This window comes from Octopus bimaculoides, chromosome 3 (assembly GCF_001194135.2).
Source record: "Octopus bimaculoides isolate UCB-OBI-ISO-001 chromosome 3, ASM119413v2, whole genome shotgun sequence".
NCBI lineage: Eukaryota > Metazoa > Mollusca > Cephalopoda > Octopoda > Octopodidae > Octopus > Octopus bimaculoides.
Window position 1 is genome coordinate 143,619,958 of NC_068983.1, and position 18,055 is coordinate 143,638,012.

General features: G+C 36.3%; 1 protein-coding gene across 1 annotated transcript in view; it reads left to right on the forward strand.

Moving 5' to 3' along the window:
* LOC106878285 (aspartyl/asparaginyl beta-hydroxylase) overlaps positions 1-18,055 on the forward strand; it is an 89,350-nt gene that overhangs the window by 57,112 nt on the left and 14,183 nt on the right. Inside the window, exons 6-7 of the mRNA XM_052966803.1 lie at positions 5,451-5,583; positions 6,376-6,534. Of these exons, the coding sequence (XP_052822763.1) occupies positions 5,451-5,583; positions 6,376-6,534 (292 nt within the window). The remainder of the gene's footprint in view (positions 1-5,450; positions 5,584-6,375; positions 6,535-18,055) is intronic.

Consider the following 18,055-nt stretch of genomic DNA (forward strand, 5'->3'; position numbering starts at 1 on the left):
CAAACATCACCATTAGTAGCTCAGTGTTTTTTCATGCATAGCACAGAATGTAAACAGGTATACACTCACACATATAGATATATATACTTATGTCCACGTGTATGTATCTATATATATATATATATATATATATATATATATATGTGTGTGTGTGTGTGTGTGTGCGCACACACTCACAATGGAATTCCAACTTTTCACTCACAATTCATTGGTTGGTTGAGGGCTACAATAGAAGATACTTACCTAAGATGGATCTGAAACTGAAACCACAAATCTCTCAAAATCAGCAAATGTGCACATACACACACATAAATATATCACCTATATTGATCAGACTGTTGGATGTTGTGATTATACATTGCTAGTTGCACTGCATATGCAAATATCTCTTGATTGTGCCCTTCTTTTCCATCATGTTCCAAATCTTTTAACTAAATCCTCTTCCCATTATTGTGGAGGCCTTCCAACTGGCCTTTTCCAATCCTTTGAATACCACTTGGTAACTGCATGGGTCCACCTGTTGTCTGTGAACTTTACAGCATGTCCATCCTCGTAGAAATTTTCTTTTGCTATCCTGAAATCACATCATTCACTCTGCTCTATTCTCAAATTACCATATTTCAATATCATTTCTTGTAATGATATTCCTAATATAAATCTTTCCATGGCCTTTTGCATTGTACCCAATCAGTGTTTTTTTCTCTTCATAGTAGCTCAGAAGAGCACAGGTAGGGCAGTGCCATTGAAGAGACTGGCATGTTGACTCTTGTCCAGCTTTGTTTTGAGCACATCTTTTACCAAGGTAAATGCTTTCCATCCAGTCTTTATTGCCCACAAAATTTCAGTGTCCATGTTTCAGTGTATATTCACTGTGTGCTCCAAGTAGACTTACTCCTTTACTTCCTTGATTTCATTGCTTCCAACCTTCATTTGGCCTTGTGCTACATCTCCAGACTGCGTGTATTTCTTCATGTGATTCATTTTAAGGCCTACTGTGGAACTATGGGCATCCAGCTCTGTTAGCCTTGCCTACAGCTGATCTGTGCTTTTAGCAATGAGTAAGATATCATCTGTGAATCAAAGGTGTGTTAGTACTTCACTGTTGATGTTCACACCACCTGTCCATCAATGTCTGACAACCATTTCTAGACATACAATGAAGAGCTTTCGAGAAATGGTATCTCTTTGCTTGATGTCTTTCTCAATTGGAATCTCTTCCACGTGGTGTTAGCCAAGATATATTGATGATGCATTCAGAGATTTCAGTACTGCATTCATCCCGATGCTACCAAAGGTCTTTTCATAGTTGACGAAAGTGATGTACAGAGGTAGCTTGTATTCTTTTACTTGTTCTATGAGCTGTTAGAGTGAATATGTCATACATCATGGTGTAGTTCCTATGAAAAACTATTTGCTCCTTCAGCTGCTGATTATCAGGATGTTTCAATAATCTCATGACTATGACCTTCTAAACAGTTAGTAGAAGCATGTAGAGTGATAGTTTCTTGAATCTTCCTTACCTTCTTATAAAGCAAGATTGTGTGTATAAATATAAATGCACACACACACACACACACACGCATATATAGCAACATTATTTTAATGTCCATTCTTCTGCGCTTGCATGGGTCAGATGGAATTTGTTGATCCAGATTTTCTACATCCGGATGCTTTTCTTGTCACCAAGCCTCACCTGTTTCCAAGCAAAGTATTATTTCCCCATGGCCAGACATGTTTTTCACAGAAGATTGAAAATGAATAACCTCACTTGTATGATGATGATGCTCATTTACAACCATCCCGTGATGTCTAGACAAGAATACACACGCACATGCACACACACACACACACACACGCGTGCTCATTGTTTTATATACATACCATCATCATCATCATCATCATCATCGTTTAATGTCCGCTTTCCATGCTAGCATGGGTTGGAAGATTTGACTGAGGACTGGTGAACCAGATGGCTACACCAGGCTCCAATCTGATTTTTTTTCCTGCCAAATCAGATTGGAGCCTGGTGTTGCCATCTGGTTCACCAGTCCTCAGTCAAATCATCCAACCCATGCTAGCATGGAAAGCGGATGTTAAACGATGATGATGATGATGGTATGTATATAAAACAATGAGCACAAAAAGAAGTCAACTTAAGAGGGTTAAGATGTAACAAATGTATTTAATGCTTAAAAAAATAGAAAGGGTATGCACACACACACACACACACACCTCTGTGTGTGTATGTATATATATACACATGGCTGTTTGTTGATAACTTTTTCTGCCTTGTAAGAGTAATAGTGCCCAATTGTTCTTCTGTTTTAACGGTGATATTGCATTTGGAAATACCACTTTCTTGTCTGTATCATACGATACACATTCGGTGCTTCTAAAAAGCAAATATAAGTTTGTTTATATACACGCGTGGTTGTTACACACACACACACACACACACACACACAATTTTTATTCTTACTTGTACTATTTGAAAAGGTAGATGAGATTACCAGGTTATATCATAAAATATTTAGCTTCATCATATATAGTACAATCTGAATTTAATATCTCACCAAGACCAATTCTGAGGTTGATAAAATAACAGCCAATGATATGTATCAATTCTATCAAGTACATTCCTCCATTAAAAATCTAAATTATTACTTCAGGTGAATATTTACCATACACATACATCACATACATGTAATTATCATATATATGTATGTGTGTATGCATGTGGTTTGGGAGATGGAATTGATTATCTTAATGAAATCACTGCATTAATTTTTCTTTCTCTAATTGGCTATTACCCTGCAAATATTGAATGTTAATTAAATTAAAGTTTTGCAATAATATAACAATATCATAGTTCTCTTACATAGTTACTGTATCTAGATCCCCAAATTGATAACAGATAATTAAAAATGTAATCAATATTATAGAATTTTCCAGAAATCAAAGATGACCAAATATGCTATAGGTCCTACTATATACATTCATACATATATATATGTATGTGCATATTTATATGTATATATACTTTTATGTGTACACCCACACAAACACACTATATATATATATCATCATCATCATCATCGTTTAACATCTGATTTCCATGCTAGCATGGGTTGGACGATTTGACTGAGGACTGATGAGCTGGATGGCTGCACCAGGCTCCAATCTGATCTGGCAGAATTTCTACTGCTGGATGCCCTTCCTAACGCCAACCACTCCGAGAGTGTAATGGGTACTTTTACTCAAAATGATGTTTTTTACGTGCCACCTGCACAGGAGCCAATCCAGTGGCACTGGCAACAACCTCGCTTGAATGATTTTCTAATGTGCCACCGGCACAAGTGCCAGAAAGGCAACGCTGGTAATGATCACGCTCAAATGGTGCTATTTACATGCCGCTAGCACGGAAGCCAGACAGCTGCTCTGGCAATGATCATGCTCAAACGGTGCTGTTAGTGCTCCACTGGCACAGGTGTCGGTCATCAAATATGGTTCAATTACGATTTCAATTTCACTTGCCCCAACAGGTCTTCGCAAGCAGAATTTAGTGTCCAATGAAGGAGAGGTTGGCATGGGTGCCAGTCGTCGAATTTGGTTCGATTTCGATTCCAATTCACTTACCTCAACAGGTCTTTGCAATAGAGTTTAGTGTCCAATGAAGTAAAGATACAAATAAGTGAGTTGGCTACATTTCTGGTAGAGGCCACAGACTATGCTCTTTGGATAACACCGGTGGCCTGGAGAGGGGAGCCTGGTATGCATGGGTGATCGCTGGTCTTCCACAAACAACCTTGCACAGACTTGTACCTTGGAGGGAAACAAGTGCAATCCTATGGTCATTTATGACCGAAGGCAATTTTTACCCTTTTTACTCATGGAAGGATAGGGACCCAATGCTACCAGCAGATTTAGAAATGAAAGAGCCTAATTTATAAAGGAAATACTGATATCCTGTGTCTGGTCTCTTGGAGAAAGCACGTAGATAGTTGACTAAACAACTGAGTACAATTGGTAGTCAACCAAATGATTGTATGGAATAATTAGTTAAACAACTTTGAATTGCTGCAAGTATTTTGTTTTGTTTTGTGGCAAAAACAGTTTATTCTGCATTACACAACAGTCTTGAATATGGAGTGCGTTTTCAGGGATTGATGGGGGTGGGTGAGGGTAACTCTGTAGAAAATTAAATAAGTTGAAAGTGCCTAAGCAGACAGGGCACCTTGACTACCAAGCTCTGAGAAGCAGAAGCCACTGTAACAATAGAAAATGCTAAGAGAGAGAGAGAGAGGAGATAGCATATTAATTGCAATAGACTACTATACTATCCAAGGAAAGAGATTCATCTGTCATCTATGAAATTGGAAATAAATATCTGTTAGTTCTCAAGAACATTTTAAAGCTTAATTCCATGGTATTGCCTTGGAGAGCTGACATCTTTTTACATCTTGGTGAACTGAAACATTTGAGAAGCTTTAAGTATTTTGACTATAGAGGCAGGCTGTATATCAGTGACTAGATATTTATCTGGCCATCTATAGACCTTATCCAACAACTCAAAAAATTAAAAAGATTTTTTTTAAACATTTCAAATTGTAAAACAGTTACACAATACACACACATATATATATATATATATATATTATATATTTGTGGGTATATATATATTTGATTATATTTATTTATTTTCTTTTAGTTAACAATTAACTCCGACAAAACAAATTGGTTAATAGATACCAGTGTAGCAAAGATCACAAAATGACTGTGGTGTAACTCCTGTTTATGAGGTAGAAACTCCCTGTTAATTTGGGGTATTTTGAGTAAATATAAAATTTAATAAATGGAGTAATATGCATATGTTAAATGAATTTTTTCATTTCCGACATATGTTTCAAAGATTACAAATGGTTCCTTCCAATGGAATGAGTGATGTTGATAAAGATGTAATCTTCTCTTCAGGGAAATTCATAAGAGCCAACTTAACTGTAAGACATTTTAACTGAATGTGACAACTGCGGGTAGAGAAGATTGCTACATATCTTATTTGAAATACATTATTTCCAGCCTTCCATGGAAAACATATATCTGGCTTTAGGAAATATTACACCTTGCATGGTAACAAGTGAAGGTTGGCAATAGGAAGGGCAGCCAACCATAGAAATTTTGCCTTAACAAATTCCATCTGACCTATGAAACAATGGAAAAGTGGATACTAAATGATAATAACAATCATTTGGATGTTAATTTTTCATATTCCTCCGTTGACCTCAGTGTCAAATCTTGATGCCAGATCCTTTGTTATTGCTAACCTGTATTGGACTAAAATCCTATCCAGGAGGAGATTTATCTCATTTTCTGAATGTCATAAACCCAGAGTTAAGCACCATCTTAGTTATCCTTTACATGCATTGTAATATCTCTTAATTCATATTTTTAAGGGGTTATGGTATTTTTAAGTGGTTCAATGAACACAAGATAAAGTCATTGAAGTACTTTAGTTTTGTTCTCTACATTCTGTGTTCAAATGCAGTTAGCATTCATTCGTCTTTCATTATTCTATGTGAAGAAAAAGTAAGAAGCAATAAATCTTTGACAAAAGCTATTGTCTACAAGATGTGGCTTGGTGACAATTTAAAGCATGAATTATTTATTTACCCATTGTGTAGTGATTTCAAAATGCACTTTTTAATGTATGAATTAGATTCAACTATATCATTTGTACAGCATCCAACCATTGAAAATCTGCCTCAACAAATTCTCTGACCCATGCAATCATAGAAAAGTGGCTTTTAAAATGGTGATACATTGAATGTGACAACATAAGCAATTAGAAATAAAATGAAACAGGTAGTGGAAATACAATTTTATTGAATGTGCATGTATTTGTGTTTATATATATATATATATATATATATATATATATACACACACATATTATACATGTGTGTGTGTGTGTGTGTGTGTGTATATATATATATATATATATACACACACACATACACTCACACACACTTATTGGTACAGGGATAACTATCTAATTAAGAAGTTCACTTTGCAAATGCATGGTTCCAGGTTCAATGTTACAGAGTGGTATGACCATGAGCAAGTTTTTCTCTTTTCTTGTTGATACTAGTCTCAAATTGACCAATGCCTTATAAATGAAATTTGATAAAAGGAGATTGCAGATGCCCATTGTGTGTGTGTGTGCGCATATATATATAGAAATTATTCTTGAATTTATTTTAATTAAGCAAATGTTTTTGAAAGCTCTTAACTGTACATTAAAGTATTATTGTTGGAACAAATCTGCTATCAAGAAATGTCTTGGGCACAAAGTGTTTGTTTTTATTTCATATCTGTTAGCTATTGTTTCATGTTGATGTAGGCTGGACCAATCGAGCTCTCAAATCCTTGACCTTCCTGAATTTACGTTTCCCAAATAATATTGATGTGATAAACGATCTTGGAATCACCAACTTGATATTAGGTCGCAATGAGGATGCTAAAAAATTATTTAAACAGGTTAGTAACAGCTTTTTATTTTCGCATCCTTTCCATTTTTTTTTTTTTAATTTTGCATATTATTTTTACTCAACCTGCATGAAAAGAAGCAGAGAATACATTGAAGAAATTACAATTGCTCATTCAGTTGACAGGGAAATTTGCCAGTTTCTGTTTTAATGTGTGTGGAGGAAGAGAAAGTAACAATCAACTGGATAAATATATACAAGATTTATATAGTAATAAAAATAAAACAAGTGGGTATTTTAGGGCATTACTACACATGTTTGTATAGCATGTTTATTAAGAACACAAGTACATTATATAACTTAAATGGTAATGTTATGCAACATTAACATTACACAAGTTTGTGTTTTCATAAAACACTACTTCCTGAGGCAATACACCTCAGAATATTTTTTTGGTGATATGCCGCCAAATATATAGCTGCGAGGTGCAGATGTGGCTGTGTGGTAAGAAGCTTGCTTCCCATCCACAATTCCAGGCTCAGTCCCACTGTATGGCACCTTAGGCAAGTGTCTTCTACTATAACCTTGGGCCAACCAAAACCTTGTGAATGGATTTGACAGAAGAAAACTGAAAGAAGTCCATCGTATATATGTGTGCATGTGTTTGTCCAGCCCCACTGCTTGACAACTAGTGTTGGTGTGTTTACTTCCTAATAATTTAGTGGTTCTGCAAAAGAGACCAATAGCATGAGAATCAAGCTTAAAAAATAAATACTGGGACTGATTCATTCAGCTAAAATTCTTCAAGTCCATGCATGGCCAGCATGACCACAGTCTAATGACTGAAACAAGTAAAAAATAAAAGATATATAAATCATATATTATTCCAGGGAATGATGAGTTCAAAGAAACGGTGTTCAGCTGGACTAAAGGGCTTAAGGACAAATCTGAGACTGAATAAACATTTAATCCATGGTCATTAGTCCCTTAAAACACGTTTTTGTTTTTTTTTGCCTGAGGTTCTTTGGAACTCTTAGAAGAGCCATAGACAAAACAAAATATATTTCAATAGACCTATGATTAAGGATTAAATGTGAATATTATGTATTATATATATCCAGCTGATTGTTATTCTCTTTGGTTAAGCAAGCACTATAAACTGGTAAAACTACCTACAACTTCCTGTAATATTAAATGGATGAGACCATATAATTGACTGGACAATGGGTAGCAAATAAACAGAAATGTAAAATCAACTAGCATCACAATACATGCAGATTTAAGCCATGACTTAACTGAAGAGGTATGGGAGAGGTAAATGAGGGATGAACTGACTGGGTACCAGGGAAACTCCAGAATAAGTCAACTTAATCAGTCAAAATAAAATATATCCTACCAGGGTACTGAGAACTTTTTTCTCTCATTTGTTAGCAGAATAAACATATATCAACACACATACTCACATAATGTGTGGGGTGGGAGTATATCTCTACATGTCACCAATTGCTGCAGTCCCTTGTTACTTTAGTGACATTCAGCATCTTGAGATCAGTTTACACCTCTTTGTTCCATATTTTTCTTATTTTTTTTTTCTTTTCTACAAGCACTATCTGCCATCCATTAAAAATGCTTGGCTCATAATTTTATACAGCTGGCTTTATCCCAACACATCAAATGCTCATACTAATGCAGTTTTCTCTCTTGTTAACTACATTTGATTCCTCCTGAACATAGCTTTTTTCTCAAGTTATTTGTACTGCATTTTTCATGCACACTGACTTTACATAGCTAGGGAAGCATGCTCACCTCATTTCTTTCTAGCCTAAGCAATTCCTCAGATCCAGGCCTATGCTTGTTATTTTCTTCAGCTCACTTGTAGATTACATTATGATCTTGCTGCATGTTTGCAGCATCACCAGAATTCTTTATTACTGTAAATACTTTTATATCATTGGCATGACTTGTGAGAATGACTGTTTGTACAAATAAGGGTTTATCTAATACAACCACAACATACAGCAATGGTCCTCATCCCCAAGACCAGTCTCTATGGGACTCTATTCAAAACTGGTGTGTTCCTTTGAGAGAGAGCACTGTTGGCTGTGACCCTCTGACTTTTATCCCTTAAAAAAGTCATGCAGCCATTCTTCAAATCTCCAGATTATACTGAGATCAAGCAGTTTGTGACACACTCTCCCAAAAAGTCATGATTTATAACATCCATGGTTAAACGGTTGAGTGGCTATTTCAGCACCTCATCATAATGCTGCAAGAGTTGCACAAGGTAGCATTTTCTTGGAAAAAGCCATGATGAGGGTAAGTCAGCAAATCATTTTCTTGTGAGAACATGATTAATTTTCTTCTGACAATTCATTCTATATACTGCAGATATGTGAAGACAGAGACACAGGCCTGAAATTTTTAGCATGTGCTCTACTTCCACTTATGATAATATATATAATTATCTCCCCTCCATTCTAATTTTTTTTCAATTCCTGTGAGACTGATCTCCCTTGACCTATATCACTATAAATCCCATGTGAGATCCATACTAACCAATCAAAAGAGTAAGTTCTATCTGCCATCTTGTTACGTCATTTGCTATTGCATCATTTCTATTCAAAATGGCTGCCTGATGAAAAGCTTCAACTCATATAGAAATTTCTAGTTTCAACCAATCTGTTTCCAAAGTAAAACTGCAAAATGACCTGCATGCAATATACAAACAGGCTGATGAAAATAACATGCAGTTCAATGCTGATAAGTTTCAAGCACTTCTCTATCAGTCCACAAACAAGACTACAATCGGAATACATAGGACCAGGGGGCAGTGCAATCCCAGAGTTAGAATCAATGCATGACCTGGGAATCCACATGAGTAGTGATGCAACATTCCATGTGCATATTGCCAGGATGGCAACACTGTGAAGGTGTGTAGTTGGATGTATCCCTAGATCATTCAGAACCAGAAGTAAGGATGCCTTTCTATTCCTATTGAGGACATTTGTCCTCAGTCATCTGGATTACTGCTCCCAACTGTGTTTGCCACAGAGTACCAAATTGGTGGCAGAACTTGAGGCAATCCAAAGAAGACTGACTCAGTGAAACAGATGAACTACTGGAAGAGGCTACAAGAACTGAAACTTTACTCCCTGGAGAGAAGGCGAGAAAGGTATGCAGTAATATACACATGGAAGATCCTGAAAGGTCTAGCTCCCAACTTTGGAATTGAAAGCTATACCAACCACTGAATTGGATGGCACTGCATAATACTAAAGATACTGTCTTCTTAATCACATATAAGGACTAAATATTGCAACAGCTTAGATTTCAGGGGAACACAATTGTTTAACATCCTGCCAAGGAACCCAAGAGATCTGCAAGGTGTAGATGTGGAAATGTTCAAAAAGCATCTTGACAAATTTCTATCTGAAATCCCAGATGAGCCCACATCAAAGCAGGAAGCACAAAGAAGAGCAGCTTCATACAACTCACATCTTCACCAAAAACAGTACCGAAAGGAGACTCAAAAACACTGAGTGGTAGTGCTCCAGCATGGCTCCAACCTCTGGCTGAAACCAGTAAAAGAATGATGATGAAATATATATATCACAAAAAATCTGTTCTGCTCTGGCCCTTTCTCTTATACTTTTACCATTCATGTCCAATCCTTTGAGATTCATAGTCTTACAAGCTGCATGACAAACTCATTAGTGTTGGTGGCACAAAAATGCACCCAGTACATGGTGTAAAATGGTTGCATTAGGAAGGGCATCCAGCTGTAGAAACCATGCCTGTGCGACATTGGAACATGGTATAGTCCTTTCATTTCTTGGTTCCTGTTAAATCATCTAACCCATGCCAGCATGGAACCTGGACATTGAATGGGATTGGTGGTGTTATGTTAATATCTGTGTGGGTGTTTTATCATTGTTATCATCGTCATCATCATTGTTTATAATGTCCATGTTTCATGGTGGTATGAGTTGTATCATTTGACATGGGCCAATGAGCCAGGAACTGTGACAAGGTCTGCTCCTGCTTTTGCATGGTTTCTGCAACTTGGTGTCCTTCCTAACACAACTATTTTATAGAGTGTACTGTGTGCTTTTTACATGGTACCATCACTAGTGAAGTCACCTAGTAACTTGTAAGACAAAGCACCTCTACTGAGTGGCTATGTAGTATTGAGGGAAGTGGCTTTGTGCTAGGTGATGAGAGGTTAACATATGATAGAGGGACAGGAACGGGTGTCTTGCTGTAGAGAGGTTACATGGCTACCCCAGTTGGAAAAAGAGCTATGGTGGTGATGAGGCGCTTGGGAATATCCCTATGTTACCGGAAGGTGAATATAAGAGAAGTGGAACAGAAGAGCAGACAAGGTGAGTGGATAGGTAAGTTTGTGAGAATGTGAAAGGTGAGATGGGGATGAAGATGAATACAGTGAATGGTGATCATGGATGAAGACATGGTCCATGGTGAATATCAGTTTGGTGGGTTAGGTGGAGGAAATAGGAGTGGGTCAAGGAGGTATAAATGACTAGAAATATAAAAAAATATGCTGATGTACTAATCTCTATATTCATTGTAATTATCTTGGATATACACTTGGTAAAATGTTTACAATCCAGTTAAGTGAACTCAAGATTTACCCACCGAATGAAATACATTGGGATTGTTTATCTTAAGCAATCCTAGATGCTCCTTACAACTCAATGCAGTTAGCCATAACTTAGATTATAACTAAGTGCTTGCATGGTACCTGCCTGGATAATTTATTCCTGTGTGTGTGTGTGTAGCAAATTCTCAGAGTCAAGCAAGTATCTTCCATTATATCCCTGAGACAACTCAAGCCTTGTGAGTGAATTTGGCAGACAGCTACTGAAAGAAGCCTGTCATATATAGATATATATGTACATGCATATATGTTTATGTTCATGTAATGATTGTAAATGAGCATCAGCATCACACAAATGATGCTATTCAAATCTGGTCTTCATTGGAGAAATATTATCTTGCTTGGAAACAGGTGAGGAGTAGTGACAGGAACAGCATCATCATCATTTAATGTTCATTCTCCATGCTGGCATGGGTTAGATGGCTTGATTGGAGCTGATAAGCCAAAGAGCTGCACCAGGTTCCAGTCTAATTTGGCATGGTTCCTATGGCTGGATGCCCTTCCTAATGCCAACCACTCCAGGAGTGTAATCGGTGATTTTACATGACACTGGCAACAACTATGACTACATTCATGGGTCCTATTTACATGGCACCGGCAATGACCACAACTATGATTCACAAGTGCCATGTAAATGGCATCATCAACATCCAGAACTACGTTTCACAGGTGTCATTTACATGACACCGTCAACAACCATGACTATGATTATAATTCACAGGTGACATTTCAAGGCACCAGCTCCAATTTCATGGGTATCGTTTACATGGCACCAGCAATGGCCACGACTCCAACTTGACAAATGTCATTTACATGCCGCCAGCAAAGCCACAACTACGATTTCACTTGGACTGAAAAGTATTTGCACACACAGCATATTGCCAGAGGTCTCGGTCATTTGCCATCACCTCCATGAGGCCCAACATTTAAGGATCATGCTTTACCGCCTCGTCCCATATCTTCCTGGGTCTACCTCTTCCACAGGTTCCCTCCACAGTTAGAGATTTGCACTTTTTCACACAGCTGTCCTTGTCCATACGCATCATATGACCATACCAGTGCAGTCTTCTCTCTTGCACACTACATCTGATGGCTCTTATCCCCAACTTTTTTTTCAAGATGCTAACACTCTGCTGTACATGCACACTGTTATTGCACATCCAGTGAAGCATACTGGCTTCAATTCAATCAAGCCTACACATGTCTTTGGTAGTATCAGCCCATGTTTCACTGCCATGTAGCACAGCTGTTCACACACAGGCATCATACAGTCTGCCTTTCATTCTGAAGAAAGGGCCTTTGTTACCAACAGAGGTAGGAGCTCTCTGAACTTTGTCCAGTCTATTCTTATTCTAGCAGCCACTCTCTCAGAGTATCCTCCTCCACTACTGACTTGGTCACCTAAATAATGGAAGCTATCAACTTCTTCTAGCTTACCCTACTGGCATTGGATGGAGTCTATTTTCTGTACATTTGTAGTGTTTATTGTACCTGTGCACCTTCTACACACAAAAACTATTTTCCCTGTCAAGCTCCCCCTGATATCGTTGCACATCTTATGTGTCCATAGCTTCCACTGGGTATATCTTATGGAGTTTCTACCTACACCTTTTCTACAGATTGAGCAGGGCCATCTACTTGAAGGGACTTGTGATTTGTCCTCTTTCCTACTTACTAAGACTTTGGTTTTTGCTAGAGTAACTCAAAGGCCCTTTGATTCTAGACCTTGCATCCACATGTGAAATTTCTTCTCTACTTCTGGAAGTGATTCAGCTATGAGAACAAGGTCAGCAGTATAGAGGATCTCCCAGAGGCAGCCTATCTTAAATTCTTGTGTTATTGCCTGGAAGACTATGATGAACAGGAGGGGGCTGAAGACTAATCCTTGGTGAGCCCCTACTGGATGTAAAAAAATCTAACTCAACAAATTCTGTCTGACTCTTGCAAGCATGGAAAAGTAAACATATATAGATGATGAGAAAAAACTATGATGATAGATATATATGAATATATATATCTATCATGTGTGAGCTCACACACACACAAACATCTCTTTATCCATAACCTTATTCTGTTTTACCTGGGGATTCTTCTATGTGATCCCTAATGTTATGGATAAAAATCTACCGACATTCAGACATCTTACTTTGAGTTCTTTATTCTTAATGGCCTGACCATTTTTCTATGAACTAGCCAGCCCCAGGCATGTTTGTGTGTGTGTAAAACATCATGTAGAAGAGAAGTGAGATATCAGGTATATTTAGTAAGAGAAGAGACAGAAAAAAATGTTTCCACATGTTCACCAACATCAGGATCAGAGGCAATGCTGCTCAGCATCTCTAAACACGTACTAGAAAGAGTGAATATTCATTAGGGCAAATTGAATATGGAATGATAACAGTGCATTTGTTCTCAATGATACTGAAAAGAAAGGGGCATGGAATTGCTACAGTGAGATGTTGTTCAATGTGGAGAATGCATAGGAGAGAATCTAATCCAAGAAAACCTAACAGAGGTATCAACCATTAAAGTTGATGACAGTATGAGAGCTGAAGTGGTTAAGGATATAAAGGCAAAGAGAGCAGCTGATCTATTGGAGACAGCTGCTGAAATGTTTAAAATATCTGGTGAAGTAGGGTATAGGCTAGTCACTTGAATAGTTTATTAGATAATATAGGAAAGTGTTGCACCCAAAGACTGGCAAAGAAACAACAATACTAAACCATTATAGAGACAAAGGTGATGCACTAAAGAAAGCAGACTACAGAGGCATCAAAATTTGGATCAAGTTATGAAAGTTATAGTAAGAGTTATTCTAAAATTTATTAGAAATAGAATTAACCTGAATAAGATACAGTTTGGTTTTGTGCTAGTAAAAGGTACAACTGATTCCATCTTCCCAGTGAAACATCCGAAAAAGTACCTGGCTAGGAGCATGCTTTTGTACTCAGCATTTGTTGACCTAGAGAAGGCCTTTGTCAGAGTCCTTTGCGCCATCGACTGGAAGTCATGAAAGAAACTTGGAGTTGATAATATGTTATGAGGGTTTGTAGAAGCCATGTACAGAGATGCAATGAATTTAGCATGCAGACAGTATTCTTAGGCCATAACAGAGGAGTGTAAGGCTAACAGAAACCTCCCTGTGCTGATGAGCTTGTTCTTATTTCAAAATCAGTGAAAGAATTGAAGACATGAAAACAAAACATGGAAATGAATGGTCTTTAAAGTAAATTTAGCAAAAAATTAAAGTTCTGCTCAGTAGAAAAGAAGTGAAGTAATTGTTTATAAAAAGTTCAGGAAGCTTTTATTTTTATTAGTTTCATCATCATCATTTAATGGCAGTTTTCCATGCTGGCATGGGTTGGACAGTTTGACAGGTGCTGGCCAGCTGGAGGGCTGCACGAGGCCACAGTCATCTGTTTTGGCGTGGTTTGTATGGTTGGATGTCCCTCATGTACATCAACAAAGATTCCAATCCTACCTGTGGTTTTCTAAACCTAAATCAAAAGTATTGGAAGAGGAATCTCTAACTTGTTAAATAAATTTTGCAGAAAATCATCTAGTTCAATCAATCCTTCTCATTAAAAATGCAATCCAACATAGTTAAACATTTCTTAGGTGTAAAGAACAATTATTTTCCACTCAACCTTTGTTATAAGAAATTATTTAATAGAAATAATTTGAAACTAAGCTATAGTCATACATCATACATAAAAAATATAATTATAAAAAAACAATCCAAACCAGTTGAAACAAAGATTCATGTTCTCTCTATCAGTTATGCAATATGGAAACAATTATCAATGATGCCAAGGCCATCTTCACAAAACAAAACTTAGATACTGAAAACTAACGTTATACTGGCATGACAGATGGTAAATTCAAATACTGCTATTTGAATTACACCTCTTCATCCAGAAATATAATGAACTAAATTCTTCAACTATATTTAGAAATTGAAAATATATTGAACTAAATTAAACCTCAACTGAGAAATTCTTAAATAGTATGTCATACTCAAGCAGTACAAAACTCTAAAATTTATACCGTTCTCAAAAGAATTTCATTCTTATGAATCTCAACAAATGCAGATATTTTTGGATATTCCTTTTAGCTTCCAAGAAAAACACAAGATCACCAGATTAAGCCATTTAACACACTCCACTAATTGTAAAGACTTACAGAAACACAGTTTATTTAAACTTTTTAGGACTTGACAAAATTTCAAACTGAAGTATCTAATTTATGGGAGTTAAGTGACATTAAAGAAACAAAGTGTTATGCTCCCTTTTGAAGTAGTTTCAAGGAAATGTACTAAGAAAAAGAGAATATATATTTAAGTACAAAGTAAACCTGTCTACTTTTTTATTACACTACCTGAAAATAACAAAGGCAAGTGAGACATGGTGAGCATATTTACTTACAACTTTTTCTTCCTTTAATAAAATATAAACCAAATGATCATTTGGCTGGAATTATGCCACAAAAGTGTTGGCGAAGGGAGATAAGCAAGTACACAAGCCTTTTAAAACTAAATAAACATTTTTAAGACTGCTTTTCTTCTTATATTTTTCTAAAATTTTAACTCTGATGTAGTGTAATGAAAAATGTATGAATATGTTATGTGAGTAATTATGTCCATTTTGCTGAATATTTAGTCTTCCAAGCTTTTGTTGTTCTGACTTTTACGGCATTTAATATTCAACCTTTTCATGTTCATCCTTCTTTTGTTTGGCTTTATGACCCAAACTGTTATAGGAGAAGTCTGAACACCCCACGTGACTGAAGGTGAACTAACCGATTACAATAAATAAGAACTGAGTGAACTGTCAGGTAGGGAGTTGATGGAGTCAGTTCAACTGTGTTGGTTTACCATGTTAGTCTGACATGTATTGGTTTAACAATCTGTAGTTGAACAGTATCGTACCTACCCTCGAGTAGTACAAAGTGCGTTCTGTGTTAACATATATTTCTGTAATAGGTTACTTTTAGATAACCACAACCAACTATTTATTTGTGTAATACCATATACACCAGACATGTATACCCACTTCATAACACAAACCCATATAATATGTATGTTTTTGCTACAAACAAAAGCTTACTCCATTATGCTGTGAAGTTTATATTTATTCAGAGTTAATCAATGATTCACTTTGTTTTATATAACTTGTACTCAGTCAGGCAACACTGAGATGAATGGTTTGTGTTGACAAAACACTGGAATAGCTGATTCTCATTGACCTGGCTGCAAACATGTATCACACGTTTGCAGATTATATTGTAGCTGTTAATTTGTTCTTCTGTTATATAGGGAAGAACACTCAGGTTTGACTGCGCATATCAAGGGTGACTATCCTGCATTGATTTGGACATGTAGATTTTGATGCATATGCAAATCTAGAAACTTCTCCAGACAGATGGAATTTTTCCAAAAGAAATTGTAGACAATGGTAGTAGATAATATCTCAGATCTTTTGTTTAATAATATCACTGATTATTTCAGGATTTAGAATTTCCCAGTCAGTGCCCCCACTACCAGTGGCTGGTTTATTACACCTGTTAAGATGAATCTTCCAAAACTGACTTTGCAACCTCCCTCAATATGCCATTTTTTTCAATCAAACCTAATCTATAATAGCCAACTCTTTTATAGCATAGGATAGCTCTACCTACAATATTATAAGTTATAGAAACCTGTTCGGTTCCATGGTCCCTTTCTTTGCAAACAAACTGGTTTAGAATGGTGTAGTTCTTTCCATCAACTGATCTGAATGAATGTATATTTTAATTACATTGATTCTTAAGGGAATTTCTGTTGAGTTCATTATAATTTTTCTTACTGCTGGTTATATGGTTGCTCTATATATCACTGCTTTAGAGTCTCTAAGTAGACATTTGTGAGGTTACTGTAGTTATAAATTGGATGTAGGGATACTTTGCTTGATTGGTTATCTAAGGTTATAAAGTGAAATATGAGGAACATATTGTGGTCCAGACCACAATAGCTGACTTTAATATTATTGCTATTAAAAAATTTATGATATGTATCCTTAGTTGGAAAGTGGAATCTTATTAGATATAGAAATATCCTGGTTCTGTTGGTAACTACTCAACAATTAACTCAATTGATATCTTACTACACAATCAGTTCATTTCAATGCTAACAGAATACTGCAAATGGCAGAAAACTATGAGGAGCTGCTGATTTCTAACACATGCATGTGCATGCGTGCACACACACACACACACACACATGTAAAGATTCTGTGCAGTTGTTCACATGTTGGCATCACCAAGTATAATAGTTATGTGTAGTTGTTTATATGTCATGCTTTGGTCAAGATATAGACAGATTAAAGTTCGATTCTCAGGTGTCACCAAGTGTGTAATGGTTATGGTTTAATAGTTGAAATGGCCTTTATTTTACTATTACAATATAAAAGGCAACTGCTTCTAGTTGTTGTATAAAGATTAGTTGAAGTTCTACTGTACATTTCATAGGTAGTTGAATTTATAATTGACCTCTCTGGATTGATGAGGAGAGATCGTGAAAGTTGTGAAGTCACTTTGTGACATGCCAGAGGTGCTCCTTTCACCTGGTGAAAGTAGAATTGAATTTGGGTTCTGTATTTATAATATTTTCCTACTTAAATTAGGTCAGGCTAAACAAAGGATTTTTTATGTTATCTCATCTGAACTATATTTAACTAAGGATTTTCAGGAAATACTATAGAACTGTTGACTCTCATAAATTTCTTAGAGCTAATGCGTAAAACAGTAGGAAGGGACTCGTAGAAAAATCTTGACTGGGTTTCAAATCCTGGCTAAGATTCCAAGAAGCAATTTGCTTCATATATATATATATATATATATATATATATATATATATATA